At 42.4% G+C, this 22,405-nt stretch overlaps 1 protein-coding gene across 1 annotated transcript in view; it reads right to left on the bottom strand.

Moving 5' to 3' along the window:
- CRB2 (crumbs cell polarity complex component 2) overlaps positions 1 to 22,405 on the bottom strand; it is a 189,755-nt gene that overhangs the window by 27,280 nt on the left and 140,070 nt on the right. Inside the window, exons 7-9 of the mRNA XM_030207351.1 lie at positions 16,721 to 17,656; positions 14,183 to 14,745; positions 8,477 to 8,642 (exon numbers count right to left, since the gene is read on the bottom strand). Of these exons, the coding sequence (XP_030063211.1) occupies positions 8,477 to 8,642; positions 14,183 to 14,745; positions 16,721 to 17,656 (1,665 nt within the window). The remainder of the gene's footprint in view (positions 1 to 8,476; positions 8,643 to 14,182; positions 14,746 to 16,720; positions 17,657 to 22,405) is intronic.

Genomic DNA, 22,405 nt, shown 5'->3' with positions numbered 1-22,405 from the left:
AGTCCAAAATGGATGGGCATGGAATTCAGCCCCTCCTGGCCCCCCTCAACTGTGCTCCCCCCCTACCCTCAAACACAAAATATTAAATACCTGAGCTGGTAGGGATCCCTAAACTGCACCAGCTGAAGATTTCCTCCTCCTCGGGCAGCCAGTGCTCTTCCAAACAGCAGCTAGCAGTACTTGACTTGAGCTGACGCTGCTGCCAGTAGCCCATACATGCTCAGTGCTTCCGCCTGGTGAAAACTGAGCATGTGCAGAGGGGCCGGTGTGTGGTGCCAGCTGCTGTTTGGAAGAGCATTGACTGCCTGACAAGGAGGAAATTCTGGTGGGGTTTGAAGACTCCCACTGGCCATAGCAAGAGAGCCACAATTTTAGGTGGGCCTGAGTACAAACTGGGTGGGCCACAGCCCACCCAGGCCCACCTGTAGCTATGCCACTGGTGGTTAGTGCCAGGAACTGCAACTACATTTAGGCATGACCATTTACACCAATGAAAACCTGGTATAATCTCCACGTGTATATTAGGCGTGGATCAGCCATTATCGGCGCTGACTGAGTTGTTAACTAATTAAGTTGCACGTGCCTACAACTGGATTTGTGTGCGCAACTTAAGTCATGCTATATAGAATCCTGGGGATACACCCTAATTCTGTAAAAATCACCAAAAATTGCACGCACAATTTAATTGAACAAGCTAATTAGTGCCAATAATTGGCTTTTTAAAAAGCAATTATTGGCACTAATTAAAGTTAATTGAACTTTACATGCCTAAAAGTTACGCACGATTTGAAAAAGGGGGTGCAGAAATGGGCAGGTCATGGGTGAAACGGGGACATTCCTAAAATTAACGTATGTTGTTATAGAATAACGGGATATGCACCTAATGTAGGCATGTGCATTTGCATCATGTTTCAGTCGGTGAAATGGCTGTACCTAAAGTTGAAAAATTTTCAAATCATCCCAAACACTAAAAAATTATTTACAGTCTTTTCACAGTGTATTGATTATTTACTCCTTCATATTGTAGTGCACGGGGATCCTCAGAATTAAATAACAGCAACAAGCCATCTAACAAACTTTTCAGTTATACTGATGGAGCTGTTCACCTCGTCATAGATCAACCCGTTTTCTCCTAATTTCTTACATATTTATATTTATTTGTTCCTTTATTTTTAATCATTTCTTAGATGAATTTCTTCTTAAAAAAAAATTTTTTTTTAAATACTTTTTAAAATTTTTTCGAAAAAATATATATATTATGATGTAACTTAGCTTTTGAAGAGACTTAAAGCAGCATTATATCTCCAAAATAAACCTCTACCGACTTGGCCAGGTTTCGAAGGTCGTCTTCAGGGAAGAGGTTTACATTTAGAACTACATAAATTCATATGAAACCTCTTCCCTGAAGAAGACCTTCGAAACCTGGCCAAGTCGGTAGAGGTTTATTTTGGAGATATAATGCTGCTTTAAGTCTCTTCAAAAGCTAAGTTACATCATAATATATATATTTTTTCGAAAAAAATTTAAAAAGTATTTTTTAAAAAAAAAACAATTTTTAAGAAGAAATTCATCTAAGAAATGATTAAAAATAAAGGAACAAATAAATATAAATATGTAAGAAATTAGGAGAAAACGGGTTGATCTATGACGAGGTGAACAGCTCCATCAGTATAACTGAAAAGTTTGTTAGATGGCTTGTTGCTGTTATTTAATTCTGAGGATCCCCGTGCACTACAATATGAAGGAGTAAATAATCAGTACACTGTGAAAAGACTGTAAATAATTTTTTAGTGTTTGGGATGATTTGAAGATTTTTTGATTGATTTAATCCTCACACTTGTTGTATATGGTCCCTTTAAAGTAGATTGTACCTAAAGTTGGGCACTATTCTATAAACCGTGCCTAACTTTAAGCACGGTTTATAGAATAGCATTTTTTCAGTGCCATATATAGAATCTAGTCCATAAGTGGGGCCCTGCCTATGCCCCACCCATGCTCTACTCATTGTATACCCCCCCCCTCCTTTGCAAATCCGCACTATGGAAGTGGGTGTTTGCAGAATAGTACTTAGGCAGCATACATAAAGTTGTATATATGCCAGTATTCTAAACATTTATACATACACATTCATAAATGTTAATGCGTAATGTATAGAACTTCCCCAATAAGGGATAATTTTATAACAGAAACAATGCAAAATTTTAAAAAATGATAATTTTGTAAAGAGCTCGCCCATGTCTCTGAGCCTTTATATAGAACAGGCTACCAGACGCACACAAACACTCCTGCATATTCCTCTCAACTCCACCTCTAGCAATGCCTACTTGTAATCGATGTAAAAATATGTAAGAACAATTCTATAGCTGTGATACATGCAGACATGAATAGTGCCCTAACTGCCACTTATGTGTAAACTAGCCCTAAGTACTAATCTATAAGGGCACATGTAAGTGGCATCACGTGTGTGTGTGGGGGGGTGTACTTGTAGATTGAGCTTGGATGGGGCATGGGTACGCCTTATAAAATTCGATAAGATGAACATGTAGCTTGTTATATTTAGTTGTAGCCATTGATCTGCTGTTAAGAGGTCATGCGTACATTTTTACATGCTAATGCCCATTTGTACTAGTTTTCTATAATGGAATCTGGGCACCCAAATACCATTGTAGAACTGGCATGAATCATACTGCATTATGGAGCCCACATGTGACAATTTCTATAATTACCACCTATGCGTTCTTAGAGATGAACATCCTTTTCGTAAAGATACCCATTTCCCATGTAAAGCATGCTTTTTAAAATTATGCTCTGTGTTTTTATCCTTGCTTTACCTGCCAGAGGAGTAGCTGTGATGCACTGTAGCAGCATAACAACAATATTAATAATAGCAATCCCCCGAGCATAGAGGCTGGTGGCAAGTTTCACATTTAGTGTTTATTGTATATATTGCCCATCGGCAAGTACCATCTAAACAGTTTACAATACAATAAAATAAATACAGAGCAGAAGAGAACTACAATACCATGATAGAAAAGAAAGAAGATTGAGTTACTGCATGCCTACAAGTGTCTCCACTGTCCCAACCAGTCGTGACCATTGAACTAGCAGGATGTTCAAGCTTCTCCTACTAACCTACAAATGCACTCAATCTGCAGCCCCTCATTACCTCTCTACCCTCATCTCCCCTCACGCTCTTACCCGTAACCTCCGCTCACAGGACAAATCCCTCCTCTCAGTACCCTTCTCCACCACTGCCAACTCCAGGCTCCGCCCTTTCTGCCTCGCCTCACCCTATGCTTGGAATAAACTCCCTGAGCCCATACGCCAAGCCCCCTCCCTGCCCATCTTCAAATCCTTGCTCAAAGCCCACCTCTTCAATGTCGCTTTCGGCACCTAACCATTGTACCGCTATCCAGGAAATCTAGAATGCCCCCAATTTGATTGACTGCACTTTTTGTCCTTTAGATTGTAAGCTCCTTTGAGCAGGGACTGTCCTTTGTTAAATTGTACAGCGCTACGTATCCCTGGTAGCGCTTTAGAAATGTTAAATAGTAGTAGTAGTAGTAGTAGTAGTAGTAGTAGTATGTTAATCAGGATAGCATTGTACAAAAAAAATGAGTTTTCAAATCTGCTTTAAATAGGGAGAAAGATAATTCTAAGCAAAGACCAAATGGGAGGTTGTTCCAAAACAATGAAGCAACAGAAAAGCTAGAGGAACATACATTTTCATAGCACATGTGGTGGAATGATGGAACTACCAACAGGGCTTGTTGGGAGGATTGGAGAGATCGTGAAGGAACACAGGGTAAAATGAGGTGATATAGAAATAGAGGTAATTCCAAAGATATGAATCTTCATACAGTAAGTATCTTGTATGGAATACTTGCCGATATTAGCAACCAGTGTTCCTGCTTGAATAAGGGGTGACATGATCTCAGTATGCTGCACCCTGAAGCAGTTTAACGGCAGTATTCTGCACAAGTTGTAGGCATTTAATATTTTTCAATTGTAGACTAGAGAAGAGTGAGTTGCAGTAATCCAGGTTCCCTATAATGAATTAATGAATAACTGTCCTCAAGCCTTCGTGGGTTAGGAGAGACTGTACAGAGCATATTTGTTTCATTTTAAACACAAAGTTACAGACAAGGAATGAAATATGGGTCTGGAAGTTCAGTTGACTATCAAGATGGACTCTTAGAATCTTTAAAGATGGAACCAGTGGCGTTCCTAGGGGGGGGCGGTGGGTGCGGTCCGTCCTGGGTGCGCGCCTGTCCTCCGTTCGTTCCATGCTTCTTCTCTTTCCATGCTTCTTCTCTGCCCCGGAACAGGTTCCTGTTCCGGGGCAGAGAAGAAGCATGGAACGAACGGAGGACAGGCGCGCGCGGCACCCCCCCAGCGGCATGCACCTGGGGGAGGTTTCTTTCGCGGGGGGGGGGGGGGGGGGGTGTCCTTTCACCGGGGGGGGGGGGGGGGGTCCGCGCTGCATCCGGGGGGGCAGGGCGCATCAGCGATCCGCCCCGGGTGTCAGCCCCCCCTAGGAATGCCACTGGATGGAACAAGATCTGTTTGGGTACCAGCCATAGTGACTGGTATTGCTATTGGCACCATATACACTAATGTTCTTTTCATACAGTGCTCTGCACATTGTACTGTCAAGTTGCTCAGTTATGCCAAAATAATGTCCTCCCTGCACAATTTATTCCCACCTACTCCATTCAGTGGAGGTTAAGGACTAGATTCTATATATCATGCCTAAAAAAATTGGTGCCAAAAAGACATACGCCTAGGCATGTTCCATACAGCACACATAAATTTTGGCGTACTTTATAGAATAAACCTAAAATTCCGCACGGGGTAAACTTGGTGTAAATCCCGATACCTAAATTATTTGTGGACTGGATATATTCTATAATAATGCGCATAGGGCCCTGTTTACTAACCCGCGCTAGATGCATGGTCGCATTTTTAGCGGGCGCTGTGTAGATGCCTATAATAGTCCTATGGACATCTATATGATTAGCACACGCTAATTTTTAGCACATAGCTAGCGCACCTTAGTAAACAGGGCCCATAGATTTTAGAAATGCCCATAACCCACCCCCTTTTCAACTGTGCGACTTAGAATTTACATGCATCACGTTATAGAATACGATTAGGCAGTTCTACGTGTTAATTCTAACTAATGCCAATTAGTGTCAATTGCTTGTGAAGTGGCAAATATCGGCATTGATTGGCTTGTTAAGCTAATTAAGTTGCATGTGCAAATCCATAATACAACTGGATTTGGTGCGCAACTTAAGTTGCGCTATGTAGAATCCAGGGTAAATCTCTCATATAGCTAGACTGCTTTGAAAAGCTTAGGGGCCCTTTTACAAAGCGTCGGTAAGCCCAACGTGTGACTACTGCTGGCCCAACGTGGCCGCCAGTGGTAGTTCTGGCTTGAGTGTGTGCTATTTCCGGTGTACTGGACATTATTATTTTTTTTTTTATATTATGGCAATAACCCAGCGGTAATCGGGAAGGTTACCGCTGTGTTACCGCAGGAGCCCTTACTGCCACCTCAATGGGCAAGAGTTATATTGCCGCATGGCCATTTTTTTTGGGGGGGGGGGGGGGGGTTAAGGCTTTTTACCCGCTGTGGTAAAAAGGGCCCTGGCATGTGGGAAAAATGGCCCCACCACTACCACAAGACCCTTTTTCCTGCAGCTTAGTTAGTTATTCATCTCACAGGCCAACCCATGGCTATCTGGATAAGTTATATGTTTAGTTTATGACTGCTAAACAACAGTCCTAAACTAAATCTATGAAAGATTGATTTCTCAACAGATTGCCTAGGTTGAGAGGACAAGAAGGGACCTATTTGTGGCCTATTTTATAAAGGCACATAGGGGCCCTTTTATTAAAGTGCACTAAGCAGTTAGCTTGGATTTTAGTGTATACCTTACAGTTAATATGCTCTAACAGCTAGTGCAGTAAAAATCTAGTGTGACCTGGGACAGTGACTGGGCAGAGACTGGGCATGGACTGCACACTGCAGTTAGCACACGCTAATTACTGCATGCTGTTAAATGTGCAGTTAGTGTGGGTGAATTTAATGTCACCTCATGAGATGACGTGGAAGGGCATAATTGAACGGGGCGCCCAAGTTTTCATCAGGACGTCCTCGCAGGATGGCCCCCGCGAAGGGGCGGGGAAACCCGTATTATCAGAACAAGATGGGCGTCCATCTTTCATTTTGATAATACGGTTGGGGACGCCCAAATCTCAACATTTAGGTTGACCTTAGAGATGGTCGTCGCCGGATTTCAGCCATGATGGAAACCGAGGACGCCCATCTCAAAACCGACCAAATCCAAGCCCTTTGGTCGTGGGAGGAGCCAGAATTCGTAGTGCACTGGTCCCCCTGACATGCCAGGACACCAACCGGGAAGCCTAGAGGGCACTGCAGTGGACTTCTCAAATTGCTCCCAGGTGCATAGCTCCCTTACCTTGGGTGCTGAGCCCCCCAAAACCCACTCCCCACAATTGTACACCACTACCATAGCCTTAAGGGGTGAAGGGGGCACCTACATGTGGGTGCAGTGGGTTTTGGAGGGCTCACATTTACCACCACAAGTGTAACAGGTAGGCGGGGATGGGTCTGGGTCTGCCTGCCTGAAGTGCACTGCACCCACTAAAACTGTTCCAGGGACCTGCATACTGCTGTCATGGAGCTGGGTATGACATTTGAGGCTGGCAAAAAAAATTTTTAAAGTTTTTTTTAGGGTGGGAGTGGGTTGGTGACCACTGGGGGAGTAAGGGGAGATCATCCCCGATACCCTCTGGTGGTCATCTGGTCAGTTCAGACACCTTTTCACGGCTTGGTCGCAAGAAAAAATGGACCAAGTAAAGTTGGCCAAGTCCTCGTCAGGGACGCCCTTCTTTTTTCCATTATCATCTGAGGACGCCCATCTCTTAAGCACGCCCCAGTCCCGCCTTCGCTACGGTGCCGACACATCCCCTGGAACTTTGGTTGTCCTCGCGATGGGAAGCAGTTGAGGATGCCCAAAATTGGCTTTCGATTATGCTGATTTGGGCGACCCTGAGAGAAGGACGCCCATCTCCCGATTTGTGTCGGAAGATGGGCGCCCTTCTCTTTCAAAAATAAGTCTGAATGTCAAGCACATTTAGCGTGTGTAAGGCAGCAATTACAGGCTACTGCCTCCTAGTGGTGACAGAGCAGTGAGGATCGTGAAAGTGTGTAATGAAATATTTTTGGTTAGCACTCTGAATTTATTTATTTATTTATTTACTTACATTTCCCTGCAAGCAGATCTGAATTCTTCCTAAATTATACTGACAAGCAAGGAATCCAGGCCAATCATTATATAAATAAAGGCTATTTTCAAGCAAGTAAACAATCCAAAAGTGAAAACATATAACTAAGACTTATGCGCTAATGTGAGATAGCTCAGGAAAGTAAAAGACAGATGCTCTTATCAGAAAATTTCAAGCCCTGGTTTTAGGCCCTGAAATTAGGCCAACTGCTGTTACCCATTAGCAATAACAGAGCTGTCATACAACCTGGATATAGATGAGGGTAGCATACGTTGTCAGTGCAGGACAACGGATGACCAGCTGGATTCAGAATAGCCTGGCAGGTCCCAGCAGTACAGCAGCAGAGAGGATGGCTGGTAGAAACCTGAAATGATGATAATTCAGGTCGGATGGTAACACCAGCTGGTTTGGTTTCCAGAGCGCCTCCTTTATATGGTTCAGGTAGAGACCTTATCTCTGAAGATAAACAAGCTCCTCCCTTTGTTCTGAACATTCGGATCTCAGAAACCACATTTTACGTTACTGAAGATACAGTTTTGGAATTCAGGAAAGTCCCCGAACCTAGGCACCAGAATGGAGGGGCAAGATGGTCTCTCCACAAGAAGTCCAGGGCAAGTGAATGTGCAATCATGACATCAGCTCAGTAGTCCAGGGACAAGTTCTAGCTGATGAGTGAATCCAAGTTAAAGTTCACCCTGCATTGGGCTCTGCTCCTGAAATAAAATAAAAATTATCCCTTCCCCTCCCACCTCAGCTGACAACACATTTTTGTTAACCAAACTATATTTTGGCATAGGATAATCGGATACATCCATGTTCACTTTGATCATCTAGTCTCTTGTCATTTTTTTCCAGACATCCTGTCCCTAAGCTTTCTCATGATTGTAATCCCGTTTTCAAATAGGAGAAAAGTGCTACAATACGATCCCCAGCACTGTTTGCAGAAACCCTTTAAAAGAAACACACAGTCTCTGTTTTTCATCTCTTCAATTGTACACTGAGTAATAAAATCAACATTGGGGACTGAATGCTTCATGAAAATTGCTGCAACATATCACTGCAGTCACGTCTCAATTCCAGTTCTCTTTTATATTTTCTGATCATAAGCAATAGTTCGTAAAACAATTACTTTTATGGACACAAAAGAAGCAGAACTTACACACGTATCCTCCAGGGACATTTTTGCAAGTGGTGAATTCAGGGCACAGGTAACTTTCACACCAGACGCGCTCCTCACAAGTCTTCCCAGTGAAGTTTGCAGGACAGTGACAATAGAAGTCGTTCCATGTAACGTTACAAATCCCTTCATTTTTGCAAGGTTTAGACTTTAAAAAAAAAGGGGGGGGGAGAGGACAGTGTCATTACATAATATTTCAAACATATTACCCATAACTTTGTGAACACTGAAAATACTAGCGCCAAAAAGCAGCCTGTCACCCGACGCCGAACCTAAAGCTCTAGGTGACTCTTTCAGACAATAGAATTAATTAAAATAGATCTAAAATGGACATGTTCCAGCTAGTCATCTATATCATGGATCCAGAAATATTTACACATTTAGGACTAGATTCTATATAGCACGTCTAAAAATTCAGCACTGAAATTAAATTTGCCTAAGCGCATTCTACAAAGTACACCTTAATTTAGGCATACATTATAGAATAAGGCTACATTTCTGTGCGATTTATAGAATATGCCGAGCGCCTGTCCGCGCACTGAACTTCATCGCAGGCAGTTAGGCCAAGTAAAAGCTGGTGTAAATTCCAAAGCCTAAATTAGGTGCGGACCCAGTGTACTCTATAACAATGTACATAGATTTTAGAAATGCCCATGACCTGCCCATTCCATGCCCATAGCCGCACACCTTTTTCCACTATGCAACTTAGAATTTATGTGCAGCATGTTCTACAATACACCTAGACAGTTCTGCGTGTAAATTCTAATCAATGCCAATTACTGTCAATAATTGCTTGTTAATTGGCAACTATCAATGCTGATTGGCTTGTTTACCAATTAGGTTATGCTGGATATTATGGAATACGCTTGGATTTCTGCACAGAAATCTCAGCACGATATATAGAATCCAGCAGTTAATTCATACACAGAAGCCTGTACACACAGAAAGCTACAGTTATTAAAGTGTGCTACCAACTAACTTGCATTATTATTATTAACTAAGTCCCACTGCAGAAAATAACATGGCTTAACAGCATTAGTATAGCAGCACAGGATAACTCCAGCTCAGGGGTGGAAAACCTTGGTCCTTGAGGGCCGCAACCCAGTTGGGTTTTCAGGATTTCCCGAATGAATATGCACGAGATCTATCTGCATGCACTGCCTCTATTTTATGCAAATAGATCTCATCCATATTCATAAGGGGAAATCCTGAAAACCCAACTGGGTTGCGGCCTTCATGGACCAAGGTTTTCTACTCCTGCTCTAGCTAATAGATAATAAAATAATATCACAAATATGACCTTATTCATTTTAAACATAATTACATGTAAGTAATGCATATTAAATTATATACTTGGTTCACATATTAGCTCATATCTGTGATAATTTTAATGTCTGGGTTTGTAGGTTTGCATGTAAGAATCTGATGGGATGTATACACAGAAAACATCACTAACCAAAGTTTGGGCGATTTTAAATACTGTATTTCACAAATAGTTTCAGAATAGCTACTCTAGCAGTTTGTTTTCATTGTTTTTAGTTACATTTTTACTTATTTATCACAGGTGGTCTATGGAGCAGGGGCGTATCTGGAGTCTGGCGGTAGGGGGGGCCAGAGCCAGAGAGAGGGGGCACATTTTTGCCTCACCCCCCCCCCCGCTGCCACCGCCGCCTCTCTCCACCCCCCCCCCCCCCCGCCGTCAACCCTCCCCCGCTGCTTACCTTTGCTGGCGGGGGGCCCCAACCCCCGCCAGCAGAGGTTCGACCCGAAGTCTTCATATTTCTTCTTCCTCCGACTCCTCCGTGGCCATGCTGTAAGTAACGCTGCTGATTAGTTGAATCCAGTTCGGAGTCTGACGTCGCAGCACGTTGTACGTGTGTACAACGTGCTGCGACATCAGACTCCAAACTGGATTCAACGAATCAACAGCGTTACTTACAGCATGGCCACGGAGGAGTCGGAGGAAGAAGAAATATGAAGACTTCGGGTCGGACCTCGGCTGGTGGGGGTTGGGGCCCCCCGCCAGCAAAGGTAAGCAGCGGGGGAGGGTTGACAGCAGGGAGGGGGGCCAGGGCGAAATCTGCAGGGGCCCAGGCCCCTGTGGCCCCACGCAGATACACTGCTGCTATGGAGCTGCACGCATTTCATGTTCGGACATTACGTAATGTTGTAGCCTGCTAGTGATAGAACTGACATTCAACACAGCAGCCAGCTTTTCTGCCTACCACAAGTAAAGGTGAAAAGCAGAACTGTTAAATAATCATATGCTAGAGAAATAAGTTGCATGTGATTGATTCCTTGTAGCAATACAAATTTAGGCAATGGTAGAGCAGCAGAAGAGGCATCATGTATGAAAAATATAATGGAATTGGGGAATTTCTTAATAGTCGATTTTGCTAAAGTGTGGTAAGCAGTTATCATGTGAATTAGCATGGCTACGCCACTGCATGCTACTTCTCTCACACAGGGGCAGGGAGCAGGAAAGGGATGGAGAATGGATGGGTTATGGCTGTGGACTGCACTTGCAGTTAATGTACAGTAAATATATCCCATAGCCCACTGCTTAAAAAAAAGCAACAACTACAGTCAGCATCCCCATTTGCTCCACTCCCTGTCCTTAAATCAGCAGCTTGACCCCTAGTTGATACTACCACAAAACTACTGTTAGAAGCAGGGCTTTTATTCAGGGGGTACTCAGGGGTACTGAGTACTGGCACCTTTTCCATTGCCTGATAAAATTGATCCATGGTCCCCAAGTATTAATAAAAGAGCTCAGGTTCTGCACACCCAGTGCTGCTTTTTCATACATTCTGTGTCCGGTTGCAAGGTGCCTAGCTATTGTGGGATGGGTTGCTCAGTGATCACCCCACCCCTGAAAGATGGCCTGGAATTTGAGTATCGGCACCCTTTTGGCTAGAAAAAATGCACTGGCTAGAAGTCACAACCAACATTATAAATACAAGCTGGCAACTGTGCAAGAGGAGGATTGTTCTTGTCTCCTCCCCCACTAATTTCTCAGGTATACCTCAGATAAGTGTTAGGGTACGAGAAAGGGTGATGGGAAGTGGGGTGATGTTCAGGGATCTGTTTGTTTGTTTTTTTAATGCATAGGGCCATGGTAATTATGTCTACAGTATTGTGGATGCAGTAACCACACAATCTGCAATTGTATTTACCCTGTGGTAAATGTCTGCTTTCTGCTCTAAAGAGGCAGGCGACTGCCATGCCTCCAACAGCTACTGAACTGATTTTGCACTTATTGGACTAGATTCTATATATGGCGCCTGAAAAATCGGCGCCAAAAATATTTCCGCCTAGGCATGTTCTTAAACCGCACCAAGATTTAGGCATGGTTTATACAACATGCCTAGCCAGTTTATAGAATAAGCCTAGCAGCCATGCTTGTGCTTAACTCTAGGCGTTGTCCATTTACTCCAAATAATACTTGATATAAATACCAACGCCTAAGTTAGGTGCAGAGCAGGCGTATTCTATAACTGTGTGCTTAGATTTTTGAAACACTCATAGTCCACCCATTTCATGCCCCCTTTTTGGCAGCATTAGAATTTACATGCACCGCTTTACAGAATGCACCTAGCAAGTTATGCGCATACATTCTAATTAATACCAGTTAGTATCAATAATTGCTTATTAGCTGGCAATTATTGGCACTGATTGGTTTGTTAAATAATTAAATTACACACACAAATCCAGAATATGAGTGGATTTGCATGCGCAATTCCGGTCATGCTATATAGGATCCAGGGGATTATGCATTAATTTATGCACCTAAAGTGAAATGAAGAGGCAGTTTTGCGAAGGGTGATAAATTTGGTGCAAAGACATGATCTCCTGAAACAGTAGCACCAAGCAGTATAAAGTACTGCTTGCTGAGTATGTGGGTATGTGCCATTACAGAATATGGGACTAGGGAAGGCGTTAGCGTGGCAATATGTAGCCACAATCACATACGCCAAGTCAATGGTAGGTGTAAGTGTTTGTGGCTATCTTGCAGCAATTTCTTACATAACATAAGTACATAAGCATCGCCATGCTGGGACAGACCAAGGGTCCATCAAACCCAGCACCCTGTCACCGACAGCAGCCAAAAGAACAAGCAATTTGTCCCGCCCATCCTAGAAATACTGTATTATTCCCTCGTCCATTCAATAACATTCTATGGCTTTTTCCTCCAGGAAGCCGTCCAACCCTTTTTTGAAGTCCGCTAAGTTAACCGCCTTAACCACCTTTTCTGGCAGCGAATTCCAGATATGCGTTGAGTGAAGAAAAATTTCCTCCGATTCTTTTTAAATTTACCACACTGCAGCTTACTATTGTGTAATTTACACTTGAATCTAGCAGTCACGTTCATTCTCTGCCCTCCTCACACATACGCAGGAATGGCAATGCCCACATATGTTAAAAGAATAGCACCAACCACATACGCAGGTATGTGCCAATTTGTGGTACCTATTACCCGCATATGTGATACTATTCTGTAACATCCACTGGTGTTTGGTGCCTAATCCATGGTGCTTATTTATGGAACTGCCTTTTAGGGAGTGGCCTAGTGGTCAGAGAACAGCTCTTGACATTCAGAGGTGGCTAGTTCAAATCCCACTGCTGCTCTCCTTGTGATCTTGGGCAAGTCACTTAACCCTTCATTACCTCATGTACAAACTTAGATTGTGAGCCCTCCAGGGACAGTGTACCTGAATGTAACTCACCTTGAGCTACTTCTGAAAAAGGTGTGAGCAAAATCTAACTAAATAATTTATTTATTTTATTTATTCTCAGTGCTTGCTATACCGCAAGTTGTCCATGGAGGCGGCTGTAAAACTTTATCGCTCTTCAGTATATAGGCCTATTAGTGAGAGGACTTGTAGTTTGTAATGTCGATCTCTTCTATCATATAATGGTAGGGTATGTTTGGAGTATTCTGCTGTAAGCAGCAACCCACCTCCCCCCCCCTCCTCACACCGATATTCAAAACTATGTAACTGGCCAGGAACAGCTTAGGCCGGTTAAATAATATTTAAGCACCTAACTGCGAATATTCAGCAGGAGATAAACAGTTATCTCCCCTCCCATTGAATATCCTGCTTAGCAGCTAGCTTGTAACACCTCGATATTCATTGCCAAATCAGCCATGTTGAGCGGTCAAAACAGGCCGCTTAAATAGCAGGCCTATCTTTGATTGCTGAAAAGTTAACCGGTTAGCGCTGAATACTGACATAGCCGGTTAACGTTTTAGCGGCCAAAATAAACCTGGATAGTCAATGTTACTCACCAGACACTGAATATCAGGATTTAACGCTGGTGGAGAATTTTAAAAAGAACTGATATACTTACCTGTAACTGGAATAAAATGTATAAAGGTACCTTGCCTCTGCACCCCTACCCCAAATGTCAAAGTACCATGTTTTAAAATCTGATTTTGCATTCTGAATTCATTTAAAACCTTCATTTTAGAGTTGTGACCAATTTAATTTTAAAAGAATCTAAAATCTGGGAAGGTCAGTTTTTCCACTGAAATTGCAACCTTTTAGTTCTTAGATTGTTTTCTCAAGTTTGTTTGAATATCTAGTCAGCAGATTGCTACTGTAGACATGGAAGAAAAGCAGCAGCTATTTATACTAAAGATAATAGGTAGCAGTTGAATATGGGAGTAAAGAGAGTTTTACTTACAATACATGTGTCATCGGAGAGACAGTGTTGAGCGATGTTACTTGTCTGCCCTGCATAAACCTCTTGTGGCAGGCTGTAGTTAGTAATCTGAAGAGGAAAAAACTCCATTTTGTGGTGGTTGAGCCTCATATCTTTAAGACAACCCTTAAAATAGCCTCCCCACCCATCCATAGTGCTTCCATGAGGAAGTCCACCAATGTATATGTTATACCCAGCTGCAAGTGTCACGGACGGTAGCTGCCCTAGTTCAAAATATTTATCTAAATGGGTTATATTAACTAGACTTCCACTGAAGTGTATATTAAACAAGTGCCACCTGCCATCAGCAAAGTTTTCTGAGAAGGCGAGAGTCTTGGCAGATAATATAGTAATGTGGAGCCTGCCATTTTTAAGGAAGAGTGTGAGGCAAGGTGTGGTCTCATTCCCAATTTGCATCACTAAGCCACTAGGTTGCAGAGTACGAATGAAGCCAGAAACATTAAAATTGGTCCCAGGGTTATCAATCATTGAAAAAGTGGCCAGGCTTGAAGTTCCCTCCATGCTGAATGTTCCCGCTGTGTATTCTGAAAGAGAAAGGCAAGAGAAAAACATTCCAATTCATGTAAAATATTCCAAATTTTAAAGACTAAGGAGAAAACAGAGCATTTTAAAGAGCTGTATGACCTGTTAAAAGTTAGGGGGGGGGGGGGAAGGAGTAAGTTATCAAAGTGGCAACTGTTAAGACTTGTTATTTTATTGGTAACCCTAGTTGTTAGTAACTAGATCTCATTGCATCTGTGCTAAAATGACACAAGTTAGTGGCAAAATAACATGTCTTAACGGCAGCCCATGTTGATAACACAGAACACAGGGGCCAGATTGATATACAACACAACAAAATATGTTAGTGATACCTCTTCGCCTGAAACTGCATTGGCTCCCTATGATGTCCTGCATTACCTTCAAACTTTGTACTCTAGTTCACAAAATACTCTATGGTGATACCCCTGGTTATATGATTGACCTCATTGATCTACCAGCCAGGAATAGTATCAGCTCATGCCGTACCTATATGAATCTTCACTATCCTACTTGCATTGGCCTTAAATATAAGGCGACCTATGCGTCTAATTTCACCTATTTAAGTACGCAAATGTGGAATGCATTACCAAAAGCAGTGAAAACGATACATGACCATCTACAATTCATGCGAACTTTGAAGACCTATCTGTTTTGTAAGGCCTACCCTGCTGTTTCTGATTAGCAACCTCACCTCTGCACTGATTTAAAAGACACTGTTATTTCTTATATCTTTGCCATTTATTGTTCCCATTTACCCCTACCTTGATTCTATTTGTATTTGTTTAACATCGGCCGTATTGGAGCTCCCAAATATGGTGACTTGTAAGCCACATTGAGCCTGCTAATGTGTGGGGAAATGGGGGATACAAATGCTGCAAATAAATAAATAAATAAATAAATAACTATGCTCCTACGTTGGATACAGAGCAGGACCTCTGAAGATGCTTCTAACCCGAAAATGAAGGCATGGCATATAATTGTTACAGTACTTCAGAGTAGGTTTTGGTTCGTTACTGACATATAAATCAAGTGCTCAATTATGAGTCTACAATAAATTAAAAATAGGAGATGTTACAACCAAAATACTTAAAGCTTACTTGAGCCCATCTCTAGCCAATGGCAGTGCTCTGTACGTTCAAGCAATTCAATAATTAGTATTACTGCTAAAAGTGGGGATTTAAAATAAAAAAAAAACACTTTTACTTAGTAATATATATTTCTTATATTCAGAATTGTATTTTTCAGTTTCTAACATCTTGTTGCTAATTAGCTAAGGATGGCAGGTAGTGCTGAGCATTACAATTTTTTGAAACCTCTACTGAGCACAACAAAGCATTTTAGCAGCTGGTATCAGAAGGGCAATTTTTAAAGCTAATCCAACAGGGTTATATACAGGGAAGAAAACTATGCCCATACTTTTGGATTTTCAAAACTATGGGCACAGGACTGGCTAGAAAAAGGGACACCAATGTCTGCAGGTGCTTTTTCATCCAATAATTTTCAAAAGTGGAAGTGGGTGCATACTTTCATCATGAAAACACTAGTATACATTTTTCAAGTAAAACATACTTGCTGACTTTGCAGATTTGTGCACGATGAAAATTTATGCCACCCCCCTTTAGAATCAGGTTTGCATGTTTGGTTTAAACCATGTGATCATTGGTGCAATCAATGCCTTCTCTAGGCACCAGTGGAATAAATGTAATGCAATAACCTAATTAGCCATCAGGACACGTTTTGAATTGAATACAACTTCTTTCCCACTTCAATTATTTGATGGATGCAATGAGACTCTATAATCATATATTTATGCTTATTAATAAATCTGTTCTTCTTATTCATTCCCATTGTTCCACTGATTTTCCTTATGGGTTTTTGAATTACTTGCATTTGTATGGTCACCTCATCTGTTGATTAAAAAAGAAATACTGATGAAAGAAAAATATGAAGAGGAGGGGAACATAACTGGAGTCTTACCATGTAAGCACAGTGGGCCATCGTAAGGTCTTATGCAATCACACCAAAACCTTGTCCAAAGATCAATACAAATCCCACCATGATGGCATGGGTTAGGATGGCACCATTCAGTCCTGATGCATCCAAGTTCTATCATGTGTCCTGTGTGACTTAAATTCTGCAGCAGTATCATTGTGGAATCAATCTGCAAATCTTCCATGCAGCCAATAAAATTTTGCCTACTTGCTGTCTTATTTAATAGCACATCCTCCTCAGCACTACCAATATACACTGTAGCAAATGAGTCTAAGACAGGTTTATTTTCTTCATCAACTGGCAAACTCTTCGTACAAATACCGTAGCTGCAGTTTTCATGCCAGAGCATCAAGTCTAAAAAGCGACTCAAAACGACTTGCACACGATACCAGTGGCCATCGTCCACTCTTTGCTGGTGTATCTGCAGACTAAATGTGGTGCCGTTTCTTTTCAGACTAGTGTGCACAAATCCATTATAAAGTTCAAGGTATAAGTATTCATCTTCGCTACCTCTATAAAGAAGTAGCACATTAGATAAAGTTGTTCTGAACCTGATAGCAAGACGGACATCTTCATTATTCTCACTCCTGTTTACAAGCAGGTAGAAAGGAGCATGGCCAGTAGACGTGAAGGAGAACGTTGTTGAAGTGGTGCAAGTGTCATCATAAAAACCAGGCTGGCACTGGCATTTGTAGCCATGTGTTTCTTTTTCATATGTAGGGATGCACAAGGCCTTATTTTGACAGAGATGCCCTTGGCATCCTGTAAGCTTCACAGAGCAGTTCTTACCTCCCCATACATTGCCCTTCTGATCCATTGGGGGGCAATGGCATGTATAGTCAGCGATGCCATCTTCACAGGTGGCGCCATTTTCACAAACATTATTTTCACATTCATTGATATTTATTTCACAGCTGACACCTGAAATGAGAATTTACCTTTAGATATATATACAGATTATGCAAGATAATTAGACTAACTAGATGTTTCTGTACTTATATTGCACTGTAGTATGAAGAAAGAGTGATAACTATACTATTTCAATGTGCCAACATGCAATAAAAAGCAGTCTTTGCCAGTTCCATCCAAGAATTACACTCCAGCTTATGGAGCAGACAGAAATTTAGCTCTACATTTGTTGAAGGAAGAAAATCAACAGTCCTGCCTGAAATAACTAATTGTCTCGATTTTCATGATAGCAGTGCCTGAAAAGAAACCTCATTCTTGTTGGTGAAATAACTTTGGAAAATGCAGGTATAGTTATGCAGGCAGATATTGAAAGGAATGATGGCAAATGATAATTCCCATCGCTGTAAATTTTCAAAACATATATGGATAATATTGTGCCATTTAACTAAACAGCCAAGAATTGTTAGACAAAGTGGAATAGAAATGATTTAAATAAACACTTTTCATTAGAAGCAATAGAACACTATCACTATTCTGCCCCCATTTTCTTGGAGGCAGGATATATTGTGACGTATATTTAATAAGAGTGTTATCTGTATGTAATTGCATTGTTTGTGCAATAGATAGGGTTACCATTTTGTGTCCTCTGAAAAAGAGGACACATGTCACGCCCCCTACCCCGCCCCCGCCCCGCCTCATGCCCCGCCCCTGCCACGCCCCCTTCAGGTCCGGGTTCCGCCCCTATTCCCCCCCCCCGTCACATAGTCCCCTCCCCCCCATCACATACCCCCCCCTCACTTACTGTCTAGCCCTGGTGGTCTAGTAGCGTCTTCTCTTCGGGGCAGGAAAGAGCCCCCTCTTTCCTGCCCGGAGCGCTGCCTGCCCTTGCCTGCTGCATCCTCCTCGGTATGGCTGGGGATTCAAAATGGCCACCGAGAGTTGAAGCGGCCTCGCGAGAGTTCAACTCTCGGCGGCCATTTTGAATCCCCAGCCAGACCGAGAAGGATGATAGACAGGGGAGGCAGCGCTCCGGGCAGGAAAGAGGGGGCTCTTTCCTGCCCCGAAGACGTCACTAGACCACCAGGGAACATGGTAAGGAAGGGGAGGGGAGGGGACGGGAGACGGGAGACCACGCGCCGATCGCCCGCCCACACGCCCACCGCACGCACGCGCCTGCCCGCACCCGCGCCCACGTTTGTCCAGAAATCCGGACAAACGTGGGCGGGGGCAAAATCCGCCGGACGCCCCGGACATGCCCTCAAAAAGAGGACATGTCCGGGGAAATCCGGACGTATGGTAACCCTAGCAATAGATAGAATTTGTACTGGGGTTCTTTCCCCCCCCCCCCCCCCCCCCCCCCCCACTAAAGTTTGCAGTTCCTGTGACTGGCTTCTTGTCAGCTTTCCCTATTGAGCTAGGGCCAGCCCTCTTTCTTTGCCCCTCAGGCTGGGTGTGAGAGGCTCAGTCTGTGCCTTTTGTGCCAGTGCCATGTGCTAGCAGCTTTTCTGAGAGTTGACCTTTCTTAGTTCCACTGTGGTTCCATCAAGGTTTTTTTTCCCCCTTCTCTTTCTCCTCTCTCTCTCTCCTTTAGGTTCTTTCCTTACAGCAAGTCACTTCCCAAGTTTCTTGGAGGCTTCTCCCATAGGTTGCTGTAAAAGGCATTTTCCCTTTGTTTCTCCCTGTTTGAGTTTACAGCTTTGCCTCTCAGCAGTGCTGAGATCTGGCCTCTCCTTGCCTCTGGGGTAGTTGGGTAAGGACTCCATATTGCAATTTGTACATTTCTTACAGGCAGCAGAATTGTAGATTGGATTTTCTTTATGCATAGGGAGAACTGCAATAAAGTAGATTTGCCTAAGAATTGAGAGTCTAGTGGTAAAGATTTCTACTGGGGGAGGAGGAGGAGGTTTAACTGTGAGGTCATACTGGCCAGTAACACTGGACAGTGTTTGGACTGGACAGTAGCAATCACTACTAAACATATTAGCACAAAGAGATTAAATATTGTTTCCTTTAACACATATGAATCTGCACTTGCAATGCAGAAATGAAATGGTGGATACGTTCTCTATTACTGACAACCATGTATACAAACAGCACAAATAAAATAAATGAACATAACTAATCAGAGCACCAAAATCATTCATAAAGAAACTCCCCCAAAATAAATATATTTAAAAATTCCTTCCTGTTTCTTCTTTAAAATTTACTACTTAAATTTTCCATATACTATCTTAACATCCCATCGCATCCTCCACCCACTACTTTCAAAACATTAACATTTTACTTTCATCTGTACTAACAACATGCAATCAAATACAGTAATGTTCCGTAAGGAAGGGAGGTCTCTTCCCCTTAGTTACTCTAGTGGAAGTTCTAACTCCTTCCGAGCAACCAAGGGGAACAGTTACATCATCATCTGGATCAATTACCATATTATTTGCTGAAACAATATCTGACCGTATATTTTTAATGGTTTGAATAATGTACCGTTCATTTTTTTTGACTGGTACATTACTTAGTGGAATTTCCGAATAATCATTTGTTTTCTGAGTTGCCTCTGGTTCTTGAAACTCATCAATATTTTTAACTTGTGACTCTGAAATTTTTCGAAGTTGATCTCTATTCAGAACTTTCACAACACCTTCCCTATTTTGCACTTTATACACATTAGGCCCCCAAACAGTGACTACTTGAAATGGTGTGGCTTTCCATATGTTCTCAAATTTATGCCTTCTTTTGAAACCCTGATCTTGCACCACAACCCATTCTCCAGGTATTAGCGTCTCTGTTCCTATGGTCAAATTGCTTTTTGTTCTTCATCTCCGACCTCTGAGACCAGGTTTGCTATTTCCTGTGCTTCTCTAAAACGTTGTCTTCTTTTGTCAAACCATTCATTCAACGTAACATCATTTTCCTCATATAATTTGTGTGTCTCACAAGTTCCTGGCAGGAGAGAGTGTCTACCCAGAAAAAGATAGGCTGGCGCTGGCGTATAGCCTACAGTAGCAACAGTCTTTTTACTGAACTCTAATTCTTTCCCTTTCTCCAGCAGCTCTCTCCTCAGAGTTTCTATTATATACTTTTGCGCAGATTGGGTTAACCTGCAACTCTCAAGTATCTTTTGTAATTCTGAGGTCTTCTCCTTGTGCTGAAGGACTTCTGTTTCAAGAGTGTGAAGACTGTCTTTGAGATGATCTGAAACCAAGATCTTCCCTGAGGCAACCAGTTTAACTACCTCTGCTTCCTTTTGCAAACTAGTAATAACCTTGTGCTGCTCTTTGCACTTCTGCTCCAATTCTTCCATTTTGGAATGAAGAGCATTGTTTTCTTGGACTTTTTCCTGATAAAGGTCTCGCATAGATACTGTCTCCTGTCCTCCAAGTTGAATCTTCTGCTCCAGATGCTTAATTTCTTTCTCCATGACCAGCAGCTCAGACTTCAACTCACTTATCTTGGTTTTTCCTACAGTTATTGTTCCAGTATAACATTGTATTTCATTATTCTGTTTAGTTATTTGTTCCTTAAGCCCTTCTATGGTTGCCATATTTTCTTGCAGTTGAACAATAGTCTGCTGCTGAACTTTTATTTCTTCTTGTTTTGAAGCACCTTCTTTAAGCAACCTATCTATTTCCTCTTCCTTCTGTTTTAACAGTTCAAGAGACTGGGACAACTTTTTCTGCATGGCATGGAAATTTTCTTTAAGATCATTCATCGACTTCTGCACTTCTGCCTTGGTTAATTTCTCTGCTTTAAGATCTGCCTGACCGGCCGTAAGAGACTCACAGTCAACTTTTATCCTTGGAATCTCCTCCATACTATTATCTTGACCTCCCTCGGCACGTTGGTTAAAATTTGCAACCTCTTCCACACACAAGATAGCATCAGGTTTCACCCCTTCCGCAACTTGGGCTCTTGGAGGAATCATCAGTTCTTTATCGCCCATGTTCATAACTCTCACAAAAATATTTCCTTGCTCAGGTGTTACTAAGATATTTGCTACTAGAAGATTACCTGGAGAGTGTCCATTCTTGGTGGCAGTCACCATCATTGAACATGCCCTCATCCCTTGAACTTTTTGACACTTTCCCTGCAGAATCTTCTCCGATCTGGGTGGAATCACTAACGGGTCTCTCCCTACCGTTTTCACAAAACCCAGGTGTTCCGCATCCGTCCTGTCAAACGTTTTCTTCCTTTCTATGGCTGCCGAAATCAGTCTCAATTCTTTGTTATCCAGGTCTTTAGTCAAAATGGTCAGGTCCTTAAATAAGCCATCCAGATATTTTAGGACGTTCATTCCCACTATTCCAGGTATTGGTTCCTCCCCTTCAGATGTGACCTTAGTGTCCCTGACCACAAAAATGCACCTCTCCAGAATCCTTTGTCCCATACACTGCACTTCTGCCGCTATACACCCAATCACTGGTAGCGCGGTTCCATTGGCCATGGACACATTGATCCAACTTGCGTCTTGTAACTCTTCGATATTTTTAAAATTTTTATAATAATGGCTTGCCACCATTGTGGAAACATTAGAGCCTGTGTCCACTGTGCATTTTGTCTTTACTCCAGCAATTGTTAGGGTAATCACTCGACTTGCTCCAATCGCCTTTTCCTGCAGCGAACTCCAATCTTGTGTTACAATTTCGGTTTCCAGAGACTGTAATTTGGCCTTTTGTACTCCCGCATCCCCCTGTCCCTTCTCAGGAGGTATTCTCTGAGAGCTTGTGCTCGGCTGTTCTCCATCTGTTCTTACTAGCTTGT

The sequence above is a fragment of the Microcaecilia unicolor genome, chromosome 6 (assembly GCF_901765095.1).
Source record: "Microcaecilia unicolor chromosome 6, aMicUni1.1, whole genome shotgun sequence".
In the NCBI taxonomy this organism is placed as follows: Eukaryota; Metazoa; Chordata; class Amphibia; order Gymnophiona; family Siphonopidae; genus Microcaecilia; species Microcaecilia unicolor.
The sequence above is the reverse complement of the archived record's forward strand: the minus strand, read 5'-3'. Positions and strand labels throughout refer to the sequence as shown.